The following is a 19813-nucleotide window of genomic DNA, read 5'->3' on the forward strand; positions in this document are numbered from 1 at the left end:
TGGCTGTGCCGACAGAAAAAAAAGCGCTAACACAGGAGCAGAGAACCGTGTCGTGTGCTTCAGTGATGCGAAGGCGGCCTCCTGGGAGCTCATTTAGAGGAAAAGCGGGCGACCTGTTTCGCTCCCGGATAACACGGCTGCTATTTATCCGAGAATGTCCCTTCCTACGAGAACTTCCTTCAATTTGGGGGAAGCCTCTGCATTACTGCACGGCATATAACGCTTCTAGATTTCTGATGCCAATCCGAAGGAACCTTCTGTACCTACAGTAGAGACGAGCCTCATCGGCTCAACCTCGTAAGAAACAAAGACTTACCTTTGATGTCCTTCCCAAAGCCCATGGAAGAGGTCACCGTTTGACCTTTGCTGTTGGATTTCTCCTTCATGACGTCATCTTCGCTGGCTGTGTCATCATCAGTCCCGAGCTTTTTCTTCTTCTTTTTGTGGCGAGGGGGTAGTTTCTTGGGGAAGGTGAACATGGGGAAAATGACCAGCAGCATGGCGATGGCGCACAGCAAAAAGCCGCTCCACCTGAAGACAAAAGACAGGAGCTGACCTCTATATTTGCCCCTTATTTTGCTCAGGGATATAAAATGTAAAATCTTACCAGTTGCCTACAAAGCGAGGGTCACTCTGGTCAATATTAACTATAGTTTTGGGATCCACATAAAAGCCGATGAGGACTCCTCCTAGGAGATACCCAGCCGCAGGACCCAGAGCGCCCATCACATACATGATAGCTGTGAACAGACACAATTACCATTCAGCCCTTTTATCCACCATAATAATCCTAATTAAGGCTTCCAATTTTCTTCCCACTTCAGCTAATAACCAAGTTACTCATTGATTTGCTCATGCATTAATTGGCTAACCATTAACATAAAGACCGTCTTTTAGATCTATATAAACTCACTCTCTCTATATAAAGAAGCTCTATATAAAACCAACTAATTAAGCACTGTGCCCTTTAAATTGATATGTTTTTAACTGGGGAAAAAACAAAAAAACAAAAACAGGGTTGGTTTGGTGCTTCTAGGAAAGTGTGCGCACATGCCCTGTCGTGACTTTTTCTGCACAAAAAGTGATTACAGCTGTAATGCAACGTGGCTGGAGAAGCAGGTCCTTAAGTAAGCAGCCAATCAAAAGGCAGGAGGAAAGCAGCAACCATACACCTGCTTATTAGTTATTATAAGTCAGATGGTTAAATCCAAACCCCACAAATATAGATTTAGCCACGTCTAATTATTCACCGTTGCTCCACGCCCTTTAGGACCTAATGCTCGCCTTCTCCACTGTTGACCGAGCCTTTTCTGTGGACAGCCCCACGCGGCCACCCTAAATATTTCCACTTCGCAAAATCCCAGTTTTGCCCAGGTCTCACCCTTATTCACCATATGATCATACTGAACAACTTTCCAAAACAGTTGTCCTTTAGTCTTCTACACCGCTGTAATGATCAGTACATACAGGATCTCACCGAGTTTTTTTGGGATTGTTGCGGCCAAAAATGCTCGATTTTGCTGCGACATTTTTTCCCAAAATTTGTGGCGTTTTTGTGCGGAAATCGCAATTGCACAAAATTGACGGTTATTGGCAAGTGAGACCTTTAAGCTGTACTCATGTTCGATGCACAAGAATCGAGGAGGGCTTAATGCGCTTTGTGATGAGGTCACATAATGCATCTTGGCCCAAATCTGCGGAAAATCTGCTATAATTTCGAAAAATTACACGCTCTTCCAAATATTGTAGCATTTGCTTGATTTTGCTTATAAAAACAGGAGAATACAGGTTCCCTTTTGAGTCCGGTTCTTCTCCAGGTTTCTTCCTCATGCCGTCTCAGAGTTTCACCTCACCACTGTCGACTCTTGATCGTTCATCAGGGATCTAAATCTACATCCAAATTGTCTATTGTTAAAAACTCTATATGAATAAAATGTAACTAAATAGCAAATAACAGAACAACGAGCTCATATTTCAAGTACTGATTACGCTGCATGGTGGAAAGTCAGTGTGCAGAAATGTCACAAAGAAAGTCGCCTCTGGCGAATTTTGAAGCCGATACAGCGATAATGTTGCCGTGTCCGACATCAGTTACGCAACATCAAATGCGCTTACAGCAGGTCGAGCAGGTCAGTGCTGAATCTGTTAATATCCTGCAATCGATCATCGGAACGACACGGAGAGTAAAGGTGTTCGAAAACGCGATTCAGTCCGATATGAACGTGCACATCATAAATCAGAAGCCAATCGATCTACCAGAAGACGCAAGTACTCTGTCCATCATTTTTCTCAAAGCTAAACAACAAAAATCCCATGCTAGGCTTAAAGCCCATTTCTTTCCATTAAGCTGCAAGACAGTTCATTAAAAATAAAAAAAATTCCTTTAATTATCAACATATTTTCAGTAATCTTGTCGGCATAGTGTTCATACACCCTATCGGTTACCTTAGCTTCACTGGGAGTCAGAAATATGAATGAAATTAACGCTTTAAGTAACTGTTAATATGTTTTATTTCAAATACTACCTTAAAAGGTACTGTTGCAAAGCAGTAACGTCAGAGCTATGAATTGGCAACTGCACGGTACCATGCTGCTGGTATTTAAAGGTGCGGTTTGTATTTTTAAAAAGTGATTCTAGACCTATAATAGTCTTACAATATAAAACGTACATTCGAAAAATGGTGATTCAACAGTGTGACAGAAAAATGTAAACTAGTGGGATCTCAATAGTTTCTTTGATTCAGGGCTCTGTTGACATTTTTTCTGGCCCTGAAATTAGCTCTGCATGTTTTCTTCAAACCCAGTAGTAGTTGTGGAGAAAGAACAGCTTGTCCTATATAGTTTTAGTTCTTTCAAGGTTTATATAAATTTATACGCCTGAAAAATATATATAAATTTATAGACTTAAAAGCCTGAAAACACAAACATGACTTGCATCCTATACTACCATCCGATGAATCTGGCTAGTTTAATCAGTTCTACCTTTCCAGTTAAAAAGGCCATCCTCTACACATGTGCAACTTCAACAGAGGTATATCAGTGTTTTCACTGCTATAACGAATCATCCTCCAGGCAGCAGAGGGTGCTAAAAAAAATGACAAACCGCCACTTTAAAATTGAATAAAAGATCGTCATCTGTTACCACAGGATGTGTTAATGTTTCGGTCATTAAAACCCAGTGCACATATGACTATGTGCATGAACACTAATGAGTGCATGAATGATTTCTTTTCAGTCCTGCACTTCTGGAAAAAAGCATAAAAATTCCAGCAGACTTGCAATATTTAATCAAGAAACTAAGGCAGAATGAAGAAGGTGACATATCACGAGATCTTCTGCTTGAAACTTTCTCTCTGAAGGAGACGTTTCAATGGCATTCATTTTACAGAGAGGCGCGATTACAGCTCTGTCTATTGACCACACTTCTGGGGAGATCCTCAACAGAGCAAGCAGCAGGTAGAATTCCCAAATCCACTTTCGGTCTTTCTTTATTTGATCACATACAATAGACGCTGCGTGACTGCTCTACTCCGTTGAACTCTTTCACCCTCCCACTGCACCCTGGTACTTCAAAGTCCGGTAAGCTGAAACTCTGACACCCGGTCAGATTTTTCATGAAACAGCCTGAAAACGTTGCTTTGTGCCACCAGCCCAGAGTCACAAACATCGCTTTCTTTGCACAAACGTTCATTATATTTCACTCACTCCGGGCTGTTTATGATAAAACACAGGGGTCTTGCATTGATTTGACAACATACATGGGTATGGGTTCATACGGTATATGTGATATACCAGAGCTGGACCGCTGGGTCATTTCATTAACGCTTCAATGTTAATATAATTTATTGAGAACAAGCTGAGATAATGAGTATTCGTAAGAGCAAAGTGGTCGCTGGAGGTTTTCTTTACTTAACATCTCGAATGACTGTGAGGGAGCAAAGACACCGCAGTCGTCTGTGAGAATGTTTATTCCACATAACGAACTCGACACCCGAAGGTGTAAAAGCACAGTAGCAATTTTAACTGAAGGTTTGATTAAATGAACAGATTTTCATTACAGCAACAGACAGAAAGCTATAAAATGAGCAAGAAGAGAGAGAGAGAGAGAGAGAGAGAGAAAAAAAAAGAACGAAAGAATGGTCTACTGCAGAGATGTTTATTGATTAAACCAGGCAGTATAGAGCTTTGGGGAGAATTTTGCGGCCTCGTAAAATGTTACAAAACTCCAACATCTCCAACACATTTTGGAAAGTCTCAGACCCTTGTACAAAATTTGTATTTAAAAAGATATATACTCAAAACACAGACAGTTTATCTCCAGGGCTAAGCTACAAGTGCACAATTAAATGAAGTATAATATTTTCAACAAACGACAGTTTCCATATCGGTTCTTTTTTGAACAACACTGTTAATAAAAGTCTAGGCAGCTTACACGTGCTACTCATACACCCCATCATAATTACAGTGGGGGAAATAAGTGTTGAACGAGTCAACATTTTTTTTTTTCTTTTCCCCTCAGTAAACATATTTCCAATGAGGTTATTCACATGAAATTTTCACCAGACATCAGTATTAACTCAAGAAATCCACACATATAAAGAATTCACAACATTAATGTCCATAAATAAAAGTTATGTGTAATAAAGTAGAATGACACGGGAAAAAAAGTATTGAACATGCTAAGAAAAAGCAGTTCTCCAAGGCAAGGAATCAGCTGAAACCCGTAAGTAATTATACCTCCTATCTATGCAAATTAAAATCAGCTGGGTTAGTAAATTGAATTAAATTAAATTGACGTAAATTTACTTTACTAAAGGGACTTGTATGGTGGACAGAACACATAATCCAGGTTTAATACTAAACAGATTAATAAAACACGCTATTTATTCAAAGAACAGCTTTTCCGGTGAAGTTTTCTCTCAGGAGACATTTATTTAACAGTTATTGAACTCTCTAGTGTCTGAGACTGGAGTTTCCAGCATCAGCACTTTGTAAGTTTTCTGCTACATCACCACCCTTTCCTTGAGTGTTTTGAGATAAAAGCATGTCCAGTCATGATTATTTCTTCTTTACATAAAGGTACTACTTGCTTCAGTTCATCAGGATAATACCATTCTACCTGAATAAAACAAGGAAAAGGTCATATAGCTGAAGTTTCTTCAAAGTGTCCTGCTGTTTGGCTTTGCTCCAGAGCCTGGGCTAGCGTACACACCCTCAGGAAGGGTGGAAGAGGCACTGAAGTGAAAAATATGCTGGCTATGCAGCATTGGATCGTCATAATCAACCACCGTCCCGACTAGGGCTCATGCTGTGAATCCTAAATGAGCATCTATCTAGGCGCTTTACACAAAAGACCTTCTCACCAGACCAAGGGACACGTGAAATTAACGACTAAGGTCGGGTGTTGCAAAGGCATTGCTTTATAGAGCAGGAATTAATGAAACCCGCAGTGCAAGTTATGACTATGAGGGGGAAAAAAACCCCCAAAAAAACAACAACATTCCCCAGAGGGTCCAACAGTGAAGCATAGCGGAGTAGAAGCTCCATTTAATAGCACGAGAAGGAGTGTGATTTTTATCCACAGGACGATGAAACTAAGGCTTCTACAAGATGTCAGCACACCCTTCCATATGATCACTGGTTAAACAATATATATCACTTTACACTCGAGATAACATGTCCCCATTTGGAAAGCATTACAAGAACAGCTTTTCTACCAATGTTCAGAATTTTGGGTGAATTTGTGCATCATGTATCCTTCTCAGAAACATCTATCCAGTAAAGTTTGGAATAGATGGCAGACAGGTGAAGCGCAGAGAAAAGAACACATTTACAAAGAGAAATATAATATCAGGGTAGCACAGCTCCAGGCTTTACAGGGTTTCGATCCTCCAGTTGAAGCGCGGGTTACGGTCTGTCTTTCTCAAAAAAATGGCGGAAGCTAGACTGGCTATGATAAATTGCCCCCATGTGTGAATGAGCTTGTGAAATGTGTGTGCATGGATCCTTGTAATGGCCTACCATCCCATCCAGGTTGTACTCCTGCCTCAACCCAGTATTCCTAGAACCCTGTTCAGGATAAAGCTGTTATTCACAATTAATGTCAAAAACTGTCGCAAACATGCAAGGAGGAGGTAGGTGCGTGTGCAAGATCCTCCATTTGTGCAGAAATCTCACAGAACCAGGCATAAGCACGTCAGTCTGGATGGATATCTCGTGCACTGCAAAGAAAATCACTTGGCGCTGCTGCCTGGATACATGATTTATACTCAAGGGTGGATTATTCTCCCAATGACACCGTAAGAGGCTGGTTAATGACACACGCTGTAGTTATCCAGGCATCCACAAAGGACTATGAAAGCACCTTCATGCATAATAAACGCGGGTCCATGACTATAAAAATAATTATGAGAAACTGATGAATTGCTTACATTTTAGCTCAAAGAAAGGACTCTAGAGTCCATGGTTCTAGATGTAATTAATGTCGAAGAAGGACTAAAAGCATACCAATAAAATCCTTCAATGTCCTCGGAGACTACAAACTCTACCTTGTGGTATGTTCATTTCAGGACATCTTTCTTTCCGCCGTGTAGGCAGTAAAATACAGATGAAAGTTACATAATCCTACCGCAGGCTCTGAAATACCGAAACGCCTTAAACCGTTATGACAAAATACAAGGTTATTGGTTGTACAAATTTCAGAAGTCTAAAATGTAACTGGGGGGGGGGGGGGGGGGGCAGGATTTTACTATTAAACATACTACTCCACCCTAGACATACATTAGATAGCTATGTATTACTTACAAACAAAGGTATTATACTGGTATGTTACAGCAAGTTGCCCAAAACAAGAATGTCTGTTTGCAGATCAATTCAACTATGTGACCTTCCTGAGAGGCAGTGGTCTGTGAAACAGGGAACAACTGTATTGTCCTGTCCACTTGCTGACACAGCAGTGTCTTCTTCCGACCTTATATCTTTCCCACAGCATAGCCTGATGCAGCATTCCCCACAAAAATGTTCGTCACATGATTCCAGTCTAATCCGGTCAGAGATTCGGACACAGCTTTATTTTTTTTTTTTGAGTCCTACATCCCTTGTGTGGAGATCTATCCACTTAGATACTTTAATTTACAGGCTAGCTGATCCATGAACATAAATATTCCAACTTTGGAAACCTCTGGAGATCTACCTTCCTGAAGACTTTAGCTCCAACCATAATCGTGACCACCTGACCATCTAATCACTGCCTTAACAAGATATTGATCAACTAAAACAATTGTGTTAGATTTTGGTTGGAGATGAAACCTGAAGGAATGCAGATCTTCAGGAAGCGGGTTGGTGACCACTGCTCTACAACAATCCAATAAGGTACAGAAAAAGCAACACTGAAGTGTCTATTGAACACATATGTATTTGCTTCCCTTTGACAGCGCTCACGGATTTGGGAAGCAGTGAAATTAATATGGCACCCAGAACAGAGGAACTTGGGGAACTCGACAGAGTTAGACAGATGAGAAAAATCTTCCCTAAGACCACATTCAGCAGTCAGGAGTCAGATGTCGCTAATAGATTCTCACATTAGTAAGCCTCACCTGAGGCATGAGAGCACAGAAAGCTCTGATCATTTCAGAGGGTAGTTTGTTTCCCCCAAGCAGGTGTGACTTTGAGGCTAATGAGTTGCACAGTGGGCACTGGGGCCTCCCAGTTCAAAGAGCTGCAGTGATCCATCAGACAAAGACAGCAGAGTAGCTGACAGAAGCGAGACAGAGAACGAGAGAAAGAGATACCGTTTACTGATTTCCATAGCTAACTCAGTTCTCGTATAGTGGAAGTCAACATACTTAACTAAAGCAGCAGGACTTGGGGGCAGTGATGGCTTGACGGTTAAGGCTCTGATTTACTGATTGAAAGGTTGGGGGTTCAAACCCCTGTGCATCCAAGCTGCCATTGTTGGGCACTCCAGGGGCGCTGTATCATGGCTGACCCTGCGCTCTGACCCCAACCCACTGGTATGCTAGGGTATGCGCAGAAAAGAATTTCACCGTGCTGTAATGTAGAGGTGACCAGTAATGACTTTAGAAGGGCACCATATATAAGAACACATGCCAGACAAGAGCACATGTTGGGGATTAGTATTATACTTAATACAGTGGTTTTGAGGTTCTTACTGCTGTTTTCAAGCCTGGAAGCGGTCCAGACAACTAATACTTGGTCTTCTTATTAACATTGGTGTTGTAGTCCATATCAGGTGTTGACGCTATCCATGCTTGGTTCTGCAACCTAATGTCACTTTACTTCCTGTTTCAAGATTCAAGATGCCATGGACAGGGTTATTATAGTCATCGATATATAAAACCAGACTAGAGCACGGTCTAAAGCTCACCTTTGTGAAGCAAATGCTTGCACTGAGAACACTGCAAAAACCCAGCGTCTTATGGGGGCTTGAGCGGCTAAAACTATTCTGATACAAGAACAGCTTCTTTCACAGCACAGTAAACAATCTTTGTGATTTTTATAACTCTGTATCAAACAAGACTGCATAAATTTTCACTAATAATGTGTTTTGTAATTTCTCATTTCTTAAAGCAATTGCTAACAAAAGCATCCAGAAACACAGTAAACACAAAGGATGTTCCTGGTGCTTGGGACCCCTTGACTCACTCTCCAAAAATTCTCCCCTCAAAAACACACTGCACTGTAGCAAGGGCCAAGATGTCCCCAGGAGACACACTTCAGCATTACTGTCATCTGTATGTAGCTACTGAAAATGTACAGACCAAAATAACCACAAGATGAGACTCACAGCTAAAGGTGAAACCCCCAAAAAAGACATACAATGATCTCTAGAGTGAAAAAGAGTAAACTTCCTTTAAACATCTGCAAATCTTTGTATTCACAGATCATACATGATAATACATTAACACAGCTCAAAGAAGCTCTCTTGTTTTATGACTAAAGGCAGTTCAGACAAAACCCCCTTAACAATTAAGTCTTTGTCTAGTTTGGCATCTCATTACATTCAGTCATGTCTTGGCCCTGCTGACCTAATTACCCCATCGGAATGCTTTCACATTGTGATATAGGCTTTCAAGCTAACTGCTACTTAAGCTGACACAGCTGCTTGTGCACCAACCGGATGTAGGTTCTTGGGGTTTTGTTTTTTGTTTTTTTTCAGATAAACATCAGGCAATCAAGATTCTCTTAGGTCATTTTCACACTTTAGTTTTTTTTTTCCCCAAACAGAACTCTTGAAAACGGTGGTTGGGTCTTGCTTTAACCGAACCCTGGTCTGCCTGGTGTGCAAGCCATCCACCATCACACACTTGGTAACGTGATTAGTCAACTTGCCGCACTACTTCCTACGTGTGATGTACGGAAATGCACAGCCGATCCACGATTCAAACTAAATTCCTCAATGTGAAAGCAAACCTGAGATTATTAGCAGAATCTATCCTGTGTGCAGACTCGAGCATTTGGACCAACCTTTTAAAAATAAAAAATTTTTTTAAACAATCAACTCTGCTTTCTGATGATTAATTATTTAAGCAAGAATGATGTTATACTGAATACTGCTACGGCTGTGATTCAGCTGTAGCCATGAAGCCATAAGCAGAGTACCGTAGCTAATCACAGCCATGCCGAAATTCAGTATGATTCCGAGTGCGATATTTCTTTTATTCAAGAAATTAATATCGAGTAACTGACATGTCGGACACAATACGGCCAAACGTTCTGTTTAGGTTTGCTCCTATAGTGGAAACAGATCCCGAAGAAGCTACACTCACTTTTTAGCCTGTCGACTAGCTGGCTAGCTAGCTCACAAGGAAAGTTGTTTCCAGTCAAATTGGCTTACCGTCTTCCTTTCCATTTTCATCTGAACAGCTTTCATATTTTAAGTCAAAAGTTATATGTAAAAATATATCGTTTGTCATGTCCGCTGACAGTGTCGCTAATGCTAAAGTAGCAACCGTTTTGAACTAGGAACTAAGTGGTAATTTTACGTGATGAGCGGAGTGATACACAAAGTGAAACGTCCCAGTGCGGTTATAGTAAATATAAGCATTCTTGGACCACCAAGAGTTAGACCAATCAGATCAGTGGACCAGAACTAACTGGTATATAATCAATGTTATATAGCGCTTTTTTAACCTTAGCGATTCTACATTTACACACCAACGGTAGCCGAGCTACCGTGCAAGGCACCGGCTTGCCATCGGGAGCAACTTGGGGTTCGGCGGGGTTCAGTCTTGCCCAAGGACACTTCGGCATGTGGAGTCACATGGGCCGGGAATCGAACCGCCAACCCAACGTTTAGCGGACAACCCACTCTACCACCTGAGCCACAGCCGCCCATTATTAAATGATTAAATGCAAACGTCTGAAGATGTTTGATCAAGAAATTAAAGCCCCCTGCATCCTTTTTGGAAACAGGAAAACCCTCAACGACATGAAACATTCATGACTACGACAGTTCCAAACACACTGAAGTGGCTCTCTGCCAAAGAGTGAATAAATCACAAAAACACAAACTTATTTAAAATACTATTTCTGGTGCTGCTAGAGAAATAAATTAGACCTATGAACGGCTGTGCTAAAAGACAATCAGCATTTCCGTAGTTTAATGGAGACACCAAAGGAGTCGTAAATAACAAGTATTAAGCTGAGAAATGTTCTACATTTTGCTGTACATAGTACATTTCTCCTGAATCCTGATGCCTCAAAACTGCTTTAACCTGCTAATTAAATTATGATTATACAATATATTAAATATCTACTTAAGTATTCCTTAGTGGAAAGAGAAAAAAAAATAATTTCTAAAAGAGAAATCAGCTATCCGAATTTCACTGATCCACTCCCACGCTGCAATTCCCAGTCTCATTGTGCTGAGACCTGCTCTTCAGGGGTTCTCTTAATGTAATGCTGACTCCATTCACTATTTTTGCTGATCCCAACGCCAACACATAGAATTCCATCCAACGCTGACAGCAACTTCCGGCGTAAATCTAAAAAAGCTAGACGCTGACATGAAGTCCCTCTCAGGACTGAGTACAGCAAATGAGTCAGCAATCACAAAAAGTGGTTTGCACCTACAGAAGATTGCAGACTACGGGAATACTTTGAGAATTAGCAGGTAAGCAATTTTTGTCAAGGTTGTCTTTTTTGAAGTAATATTCTTTCTTTTTGAGGTTCCTCAAGGCGCTCTTATACATCAGTCCTCATAGACTCATAGCAAAAACCAGAGCACAGCCCATAATAACGTATGGTTCCTATAGTGTCTTGTCGGATTATATCGCGTATCTAATGGTAACACTTCCCCAGTTCAATCCCTCACTGGAAGTATATTTTCTGGGATCTACTATCTAAAAATCACTTTTCTTGCTGTATATAAAACATAATATTAAAGGGGTGATGACTCTATATTATTTAAGGAATAAAACATTTGGGGAAGTGCTGTTATAAGAAAAATCAACAATGGGGTGGTGTGATGTGGCCCAGCGTGAAGAGGAGTTACTACCACGAAGTCGATTATTTTCCAATAACAGCACATCGCAAAAAGTCTTATTACTCTTATACCGCAGGAACAATTAATCAAAGCACGTTTCATGGCTTTTACATTATACATGTCAAGCTAAGCAATTGAGATTTTTAGAAGGCATCATGCCAACATGCTTCACAACCAAGTGCTACTGGTAACATATTATAGAGCGTGTCGCAAAAGTTAACACTTTTAACAAAATGTCTTCCAACATTTTTCATAATTAGATTATATTATATCTAATTTTTTACCGATAGCCTTTAAGAACGCCTTCGAAATTCAAACTTCTCAACAAATTCAAAAAGACTGGAAGTGTCGCGGATCAACCGAGGAGTGGACGTCCACGAACAGCGTACGTCCTTCAACAATACAACAACACCAATGCAAACATGGTCTTTCTTTCCATTTCCACTAGGTAAGGACAAATGGAAACGAAACACCCAGGCTCACGACATCACCAAGCAACACTACTTTGTTTACTGGCAGTTTTTGAGCAAACCCACTGTGTGACACACATCATATTTGTCGTCATATCGGTCACCCATATTTACCATTAACCATATAATCAAGACCAAAAAACTTTTACAGAATAACATGATAAATTACCACTACTGTGAAAGTTGTGACATTCAATGGCATCAAGACTGAAAGCGAGTAGCTTTCCGGAGCCCAAAAGTAAAAATGGGGGGAAAATCTCCAGAAAATGAGTGATATGAACCATACTCAGTCATGTTAAAATGGACCTGAAAGAGAACTAGCTGCAAAAAGCTTCAGTGCTTTTGGTATTCACAATACAAGTCAACTCAAAATGGACTCTCGTGATGCAATCATTCGCTGAAATCCTGTGATTTGGATGAAAAACCATCCAAAGCAGAACCATCAAAAGCTACATCATGCTTCATGCTATAGAGCTACTAACGCTTTAGCTCATGTGAGTGGATGGGGTAGATAAAATACCTGCATACACTACATATTACACACGTACTTTATACTATCAATATTATATAGTAACTATTGATTCTGTCACTGACCGCAATACTATTATTACTGCTACCTAACAACTTCAGCTTTACAGAAGAGTTGCTAGCAACATAGTGGCGTGATTAGCTTTCATCCGTCATGCTGCTACCCAACATGCTGACCTTATTGTGGTCAAAAGCTGGTGCAATTCACATACAGCAAGCCTCAGAGGTGGTCTGTTTGTGATGAATTTTCCACTCGCTTTGTTCATTGTGAAAACAACGTGGTCTCAGTCCGCTTCACATTCTGACTTCTAGACGTTTCCGCTGGGTCATGCGGTCCTCCCTACCTTTCGAGTGCACATTAACAGGATTAAGTATGGTTCATTAAAAAGAACTAGACGTGAAAACACCTAGAGTTCATTTAATGTGTTCACATATGCACAAAAAATGTCATCAAGACTACTTTGAGTACTGAAAACACCCTTACAGAAGATGAAACTAGAAAAGATGCTATTGATTTCAGGAATTTTCAACAGATGCAAATACTGAAAGCAAATCCACGTCGCTGGAGTGGATTCTTGGTCTCTAAAGACTGGATTTTTTCTCCACTTGCACCCAAGCTTCTGCTTGATCCAGTACTACAGAGGGGCACTGGCTTCCTGCTAATCCAGACGAGTGTATTGGGGGCAGAGAAGTGCGCTGCAAGGTCACTCACTACCTCACACTGAGGAAAAAGGCCCTCTTTTTACAATCCCGAATCCCAAGATACAGCAAAACCTTCTGACCTGCATCTGCCAGATCCAGCTTCTCATCTCCAAACAAATGGTGATACCCTTGTGCTCTGTTTGTGCCTTTGATTAATTGCTTAAAAACAACAATTCAGTCTCATCAACAAAAAATCTCACAACAAAACATCTCGTCACATTAACCAGAAACTGGAAAGCCCTCCTATGCTGGAAAACGTAAACCTATAGCTTTACCTCTGTTACAAAAGCACTCACACTGGAGACTCCTTCCAAAAATACTGAATAAACCTCCTCACAGAAAATACCACAAGAAGGTTTACACAGGGTTTCATATTAGATTAACAGGAGCTTCAGCTGATAGGTTGTTCCTATGGAAACAATAACATATTTGAACAAGTGCATTAATATGAACCTGTGATTTGCCTTGTAGTCAGGAACTACTGTCAGATCTGCAGTTAGAGAAAACTCAAATCAACACTTACTGACCAGTCAGATTCGAGAGTTCGGCAGAGCTGTAGTTATAAAATGCGTTTAGCTTACACAAGTGATTAGTCAAAGCACAGATTTGCCCTTAGGAACTCATTAAATTGAGCTCACACAGAACGGACTTTCACTGCTTGAGAGAAGAAACTGGGCCACTGTTTTATGATCATTACAGAAAAACTATGGCTATGGTAATGAAGTCCAATTGTTGTGCTATTTTTCACAGCCCCAACAAGCAAGCTAGAAATGTTCCAGTTTGGACTGAAACCTAGAAAAGAAGGAAAAGCAAACCTAGCCATAAAAACACCATAAAAGTACCTTCTAAAAACTGTATGATTGAGACTCTGATCCTGTAATCCCACTTGTGACAAATGTGAGCTAGTATACTAGCAGTTCGTGGGCTAGCTAACTTTGCTAATGTTAATTATTAGCAAAGCCTTTGCTAATTACTGATACTGATACGCTGACACGTTTAGCTACTGTGAAATAAATACATTCACTGAGAATATAATAATCCGAGTCAAGGTTCCAATATAAACTGTAACAAAGGCGAGTTCAATTACCAGCCTGCGAGCGAACTTACTCGAGATCAGCGACGAACAAAATGGTTAACCTGGTATATTTTGAGAGGTTTGACTACTGCTGAATAAAACCAGTGAGAATGCAGTGTAAGACTGAGATACTGAAATCCCACTTGTGACTGTGGAATATTTGCGAGCTTGTTTACAAGCAGTTAGCTAGCAGAGCTTATCGAACCGAAGACTAGCCACAGGACTAGAGACAACAGGTCAGAAAGGAAGCTTTCACAGACTTTTTATAGTCACGTTAGTTGTTTAGTACCTTTGCAAGCAAGGAATTTTAGGCCACTGGACCTTCATAAATTTTAGTTGACTACATGGAACCCCATCATGTCTACCCCTCCCGGCATTTTTAATGAGGGTAAATGCAAGTGTCATTTATTGGGAAGTTTAAAAAAAAAAACATTTCAAATAATATTGTAATTGTTTAAAACATGTTAACCAAGAACACGACCCTCTGATCTACATTCACTTAATGGACTTAGTGATGGAATTCCATTACAAAGCAGAACCGTTAAGAAAACCCCACTAATCCCTTTGTACTCCCTCACGGCCACTCGCTCCCTCCGTTGCCTCAGGCAGCGAGTTGTTCTCTCAGGCTAATCTTATTCACAGGGTCAATTCCTGTCACCTGACTACAGAAGAATAGAGCCATCCAAGTTAGGACAGATGCGACAGAGCCACAGTAACGCTAAAGAGAATAGTACTGGAACCGGAAGCCGTTTGCTTGGGATGCAAGACTTGATCTTTCGTTATCAGCTCTTAAAACGTTTGCACAAATTCTTCACACGCCAGCTGGATGTGAAAATGGGACAAAAAACAAAGAACAAGAGGACAGCTGCTTCCCTTAGACTAAAACCAGAAAGCGTAAAATTGCTATAACTCTGCAAGAAGCTGTGAATGGTTTGGTTTTTGTTTTTCAAAGCTATAACAATTAAGTGGTTATTGGTTGCAAAGATGAATCATAAAAATCTGTTGTACAGGACAAATAATACTCTATTAACAGTGATGCACGAACATAGAACATGCTACTTGCTAATGCATTTCCCCCATTTTCGGGGACTATTTAGTACACATCTAAATAATGTACTTAGACAAATGGATAGTGCCCTAAATCTATTCTCCATTACATCTCACCAATATTCTTACTGAAAAGCCTCTGATATGTGATTAAACAAAAGACTCCACAAGTGGTTTAGTTTTTGCCATAAGAAAATGATAAACTGTTCATTTAAAATGTTACACTTTATACATAATGGTGAAACATCTGAAAGCCTGTGAAAGATGAAGGAGATTATAAATAATATATATATATATATATATATATATATATATATATATATATATATATATATATATACATATATACATATATATATATATATATATATATATATATATATATATATATATATATATATATATATATATATATATATTTAAATGCGTCTTCTACTCATTTTTCTGCGAGTCTCATTCTTGCAAGTTTGCCTCATTCGGGCCGATGTTTCTCCATCGGGTTTCGTGTCAAGAGATGTTATCGACACATTTTCATTTTTAAGATCAGCTCATGATCGCTGGAACACTCGGATTACACCACATTTATCAACAACCGATATATTCAATCATGTACAACTGTAAAAAAATAATAATAATAATAATAATAAACCAGCTGCTCTCTCTTACTCCATGAAATCAGTATTGCATTTAAGAGTGTTCAAGACATTTAGTTAATCCTAACAACACTAGTTATTCCTACTTCTGAGACAGGGTACAGCTGGGTGCGAAAGTTTTTACACCCTCTATGGCTTTTGACCGGATAAAGCAACAAAATACCTCTAAAATGTTAGAAATTAAGTGTGGGTGTATCAGGAAACAATACGGAGCTTGTGTATATGGGAGCACTTTTAGATGAAGAGTAATATATCTCCTTCTTTTATTCGATCCATGGATGATTTTTTTTCCTTCAACGGTTGAGGCGCAACAGTACAGGACAAAATAGAAAACAGGACATGCATCAAAAAAAAAAATATAGGTGGCAGTCATTGTTGCCTGTTCATTAAGCAGGACTAGGTTTAGCTGTAATAACAGGGAGCGGATTAAGAGCATTTCGTGTGATATATATTTTATGACATAAACATAAGTTTATACTCCTGCATACTCGTGCTACACAAGTTTCTTCATGGCATTTAATATAAAATGCTCTCCTGCCTTAGAGGACCTTTTTTTTCCTGCGGTCACTTGATTACACCGCCGTCTGATGGTGACTGAGGTCATGTTGGGTATAAAAGGTAACGCTGATAAACATTAAACTGAAGACTGTGTATTCTGCTAAATTTACCGGTGTCACATTACGTGTAGGGCGGTGACTGTGGCAGTTTTTTTACCCCCGGGGTGGTTAATGACCAAACCACTGAAGTGAGAGGTGGGGGGCAGGGGGAGTGAAATTTATATCCCTATATTATATAATGTAACAGATCACATAATATATAATATAGAATTTTACAGGCTTAAATTAAAAAAAAAAAAAATAAATAAAATTTATATATAAATTTAAATTTATTTAAATATAAACTAATTAAATGAGGCTATATAAAGCCTTGTTGTTGCAATGAGAAATTAATGAATTAATGTGGGATATGGTATCGTGATTGACCCGAGGACAAGAAGAAGTGCAACGAGAAAGTGGACAGTCTTGCGTTTCTGTCTCATTAGGCACAAAAATGTTCATATTAATCACTGCAAAGCCATCCAAATCAAATCCATACATTAAAACAAATAAGGCGAGTTGAGTTTTGAAACTCATTTCATCTGAGACAAAATAATGGCACCCTATAAAGGGAGGAAGCGTTATTGTGCGTCTATAAAAGTCAGCCTGCTGCAGTGGCTGAGCTCCATTACTGGAGGTGCTCTCACTGTTTACTCATCATTCTGCTGGCTTTTTTTTAGCTCTATGAGAGTATTGCATTTTGCATCACTAAATCTGTGAATGTGCTTGACAATTTATGGCCGATTGGCGTTTATCAACATACACACAAGCACAACGACTGATAAATAAGGCGCAAAATGTGTAAACTGTCATATTAAAATTGTAATATTACCACATGCCCAGTGACAGCCCAAATACTTTCCAGAACATTCTATTATTAGTGTTAATATTATTAATAGTGCTGTATTACTGCATCCATGGAGCAAATGGAAGTGTATTCTATTTAGGTCATCATAAGATTGCCATTTAGATCCAGATACTGAGCAAATGATCTGCATGGCACATCAGACATCTGTCCCATATTTATATTACAAATAAAGTAACGCATTATCCGGCTGCTTTAATCAGAAAATAAGGGCTAAAGACATCATGCAGAGTGACGTCAGTATAAAATCTTCCTGCCGTATCAGGACCAGTTTGGGTGACGACTGAATGCTCTGCATGCCTTTGCAATGAACATGGACTCAGGATAAGCGACAGATGATCCCTACGCCAGGACTGGTGCATTCTTTCTAAAAGTGCTATCTGGACACACTGGGTGGACTGTATTTATCTTCACACATGCTGCAGGCTTTTAGTAACTGACGAACAGCGAGCAGGGGCAATTCTATCAATATTATGGAATAACACCCAATAAAAGTTTGCTTCACTGCAGAAAAAAGGTGTTTGGTAGTGGCGTTCCTTAAAGTTACACACTTTTACCTTTTCTCATTTACCTAAAATGATGGGACCCATCTACACACTATGTAGCTATGAGAGAGAGGGACACGGGAATATTTCTTGATCAAAAATGTAGGGTTGTGGTTAAAATCAGTCTCAGCCAATGGACTAAAACATACAGTGTTGCGGTAGTGACATGAAAATGCGGGAAACGGGGTTTTTTTACATAACGTTTCATGATTTACAAAGAAAATATAAAATACACTTTTTTAAAACTTCACTTTTTTATTTTTTACAAATCAAAAAGATTTTTATAAATCAACAATGAAAATGCAAAAATTATTTCAATATTATTTTCGTAAGTGGAAATTTAGGAGTTAGGGTTCAGGACAGTACCTTTAAATAAATAAATAAATAAATAAATAAATAAATAAATAAAGGGAGAGAGAGAGAGAGAGAGATAGATAGAGAGAGATATAGATCCAAAGAGAGAGATGGAGAGAGAGATAGAGAGAGATATATATATCTATAGAGAGAGAGATAGAGAGAGATGGAGAGATATATATATATCTATAGAGAGAGAGATAGAGAGAGATAGAGAGATAGAGATCTATATATCTATAGAGAGAGAGATAGTGAGAGACAGATATAGAGAGAGACTGTGAGAGAGAGAGATAGATATCTATAGAGAGAGATGGAGAGAGAGATGGAGAGATAGAGACAGAGACAGAGACAGATAGATAGAGAGACAGATATATAGAGAGAGAGACAGAGATATATATATATATATATATATATATATATATATATATATATATATATATATATATATATATATATATAGATAGATAGATAGAGAGAGATCAAGCTTACTGTTATTACTACTTACTTAAACATTATTGTGGGTTTCAATAGATAACAGAAGGACCTTAGTAAACATCTAAGATTTGAATACTTAAATGCTTTTTAAATATGTTTTTTGGTTGGGGGACAGCAGTTTGCACCAAATCTGTAGAATGGCCCATATCTACTACATCAAGTTCCCCCCATATATTCCACTTTCAGAAATGCCTTCCAGGTTGTGTCTCTTGAACAGGTCAGGAATTCTTACAGACAGGAAAAAAGGACCCAGTGAGTGATTTAATAACCACTCTAGCCCAAAGAAAGAGAACTAAACTCTCACAGAACACTAAATATTAAACAGGAACCTTGGCTGAGACGGGCAGGGCATCATCTCAGGTGTGTCTAGTTTTCCACATGGAAAATACTAAGCACTGGCTTAATGAAAAGACTGCACTCTTTTCTCTCCAGCTCCAAATGATGTCACTCACTCAGGTTTTTCCACAAGTCTCCCATCAGCCCACCCTGTCATACAAGAACCAGAGTCCAGGGGAACAATGCACGTCTTTCAGGCCGATGTTGAAATGAACGTAGCTGACGAGGGTCCAAAAAAGTCCCTAGGTACAAATTTGACCAATCTTTTTGATGAGTACATTTTCTTTTAGACAGGAAAACTCTGGGTTGGTGGAAAAAAAAAGCACGAATTGCTCAATATAGTGGCATTTTTGCTTGGATGAAGAAATGTAAGGGTTCTCTGTGTTGCAGTGTACCAAACACAACACTGATTCGAGAAGGAAGTCCATGCAGACTCAATATAACGAAATGACGGGCTCATCAAGAAGATATATTAACGCGAGTTACTTCAATCATCAACTTTATATTAACTGAGGCACTTACAAAACCATGCTGCTCTGCCAATATTCTTTACACCACCACAGAATGTCGATTACTTTCTAGCGACTCCGGTTCACTTTCTATTCTTCTATGACTCGATCTTGGTTTCGCTTTTCATACTG

The 19813-nt window shown here is 39.4% G+C and overlaps 1 protein-coding gene across 2 annotated transcripts in view; it reads right to left on the bottom strand.

Annotated features, from left to right (window-relative positions):
• LOC128599494 (solute carrier organic anion transporter family member 5A1) overlaps positions 1 to 19813 on the bottom strand; it is a 41424-nt gene that overhangs the window by 13225 nt on the left and 8386 nt on the right. For both annotated transcript variants that reach the window (XM_053611123.1, XM_053611122.1), the window contains exons 3-4: positions 608 to 740; positions 317 to 531 (exon numbers count right to left, since the gene is read on the bottom strand). In XM_053611123.1, the coding sequence (XP_053467098.1) occupies positions 317 to 531; positions 608 to 740 (348 nt within the window). The remainder of the gene's footprint in view (positions 1 to 316; positions 532 to 607; positions 741 to 19813) is intronic.

This window comes from Ictalurus furcatus, chromosome 23 (assembly GCF_023375685.1).
Source record: "Ictalurus furcatus strain D&B chromosome 23, Billie_1.0, whole genome shotgun sequence".
Classification (NCBI taxonomy): domain Eukaryota; kingdom Metazoa; phylum Chordata; class Actinopteri; order Siluriformes; family Ictaluridae; genus Ictalurus; species Ictalurus furcatus.